Below are 1,112 nucleotides of genomic sequence, written 5' to 3' on the forward strand. Positions count from 1 at the left end.
GTGCATCATCATTGTCAGCAGATTGCGGATGATCCTGCTCTAGCTGTGTTGGAACGAGCATGACGGGACGAACAGATTGTTGCCCAGGCTGCGGAGTTGGCCCGGGTGTCTGTCAAGAACGAGTCAATGCAAAGCGCTGTACTTGCGCTGCAAGAAGAGCTCAAGGCGGCTAGACCAGCCGGAGAAGAGCAAGCAATGCGGGTGGCACAGGCTGAGGCACAGTTGCAGCATTACCACACACAGCAACAAATCGCTACCGATGAGGCCCGAAAGGCCCTCGAAGTATCTCGGCAGTTGGAATCTCAAGTTGCCGAATTATTGCGCCGTGACCGGGAGCGTGAAGCTGCGATGGAACGCGAGCGCATAGCGTGGACTCAGTCTGTTAAGGTTGAGATGAGTCGTGGCTGGAGCGATGCAAATCGTGTTGGAGATGTCAATGTTCCTAGGGTTGCACCACCTGGAAGTTGGCCTCAATCGACTACGGGAGTGGATTCGGGGAGAAATTCCTTCTCGGGTCGCCAGCAAATGGTCCCTCTGCTCAGTGGATTCGCTGCTCCGAAAGCGCCTCGTTACACGGGACATTCGGTGGACCATCGCAAGACGTTTGCCAAGCAATACCATGAGTACTGCAATGAATGTGCTCAAGCGGCGTTGGCCCTGGGCACGAAGATCGGCATTCGACCTATTGGCACCTGCATTGACGCGAAGGCGAAGCAGTTTGCTGCCATGATGCACCTAGGGAAGGATGCGTCATCGGTCACGAATGCTGAGTGGATGGCATACTTCCAGTACGCACTCGATTTCCATGGTCCCGATTACGGCGATCTTGAGACGAAGATCAAGACGTCTGTCGTTATGGATGACAAAGAGCTGGACGCCGATCGGTGCTACGACAACTGGGTCTATTCGTACTGATCTCTGTTGGAAAGGAACAACATGATGTCATTCCATACCAAACATCCCAAGGCGGCTGTGAAGGCGCTGGTGGAAGGGCTTTGCCCACCCGCGCTCAAGGCAGTCATTAAGAACAACCTTGATCTGGACCAGAAGCACCTTCGCAATTCAGTGCTCCAGTTCATGGCGTATGTCAAGGTCAAGCTGGTTGCCCAACT

General features: G+C 54.1%; 1 protein-coding gene across 1 annotated transcript; it reads left to right on the top strand.

The window, feature by feature from the left end:
- Positions 1–446: 446 nt before the first annotated feature.
- H310_15377 (hypothetical protein) lies at positions 447–884 on the top strand (the record flags this gene model as incomplete). The annotated part of the gene is made up of 1 exon (XM_008883353.1): positions 447–884. A coding segment is annotated over one exon (436 nt), but the record flags the coding sequence as incomplete, so codon positions are not given.
- Between the last annotated feature and the right edge of the window lie 228 nt (positions 885–1,112).

Source organism: Aphanomyces invadans (assembly GCF_000520115.1).
Source record: "Aphanomyces invadans strain NJM9701 unplaced genomic scaffold supercont1.410, whole genome shotgun sequence".
NCBI classification, from domain to species: Eukaryota; Oomycota; class Saprolegniomycetes; order Saprolegniales; family Verrucalvaceae; genus Aphanomyces; species Aphanomyces invadans.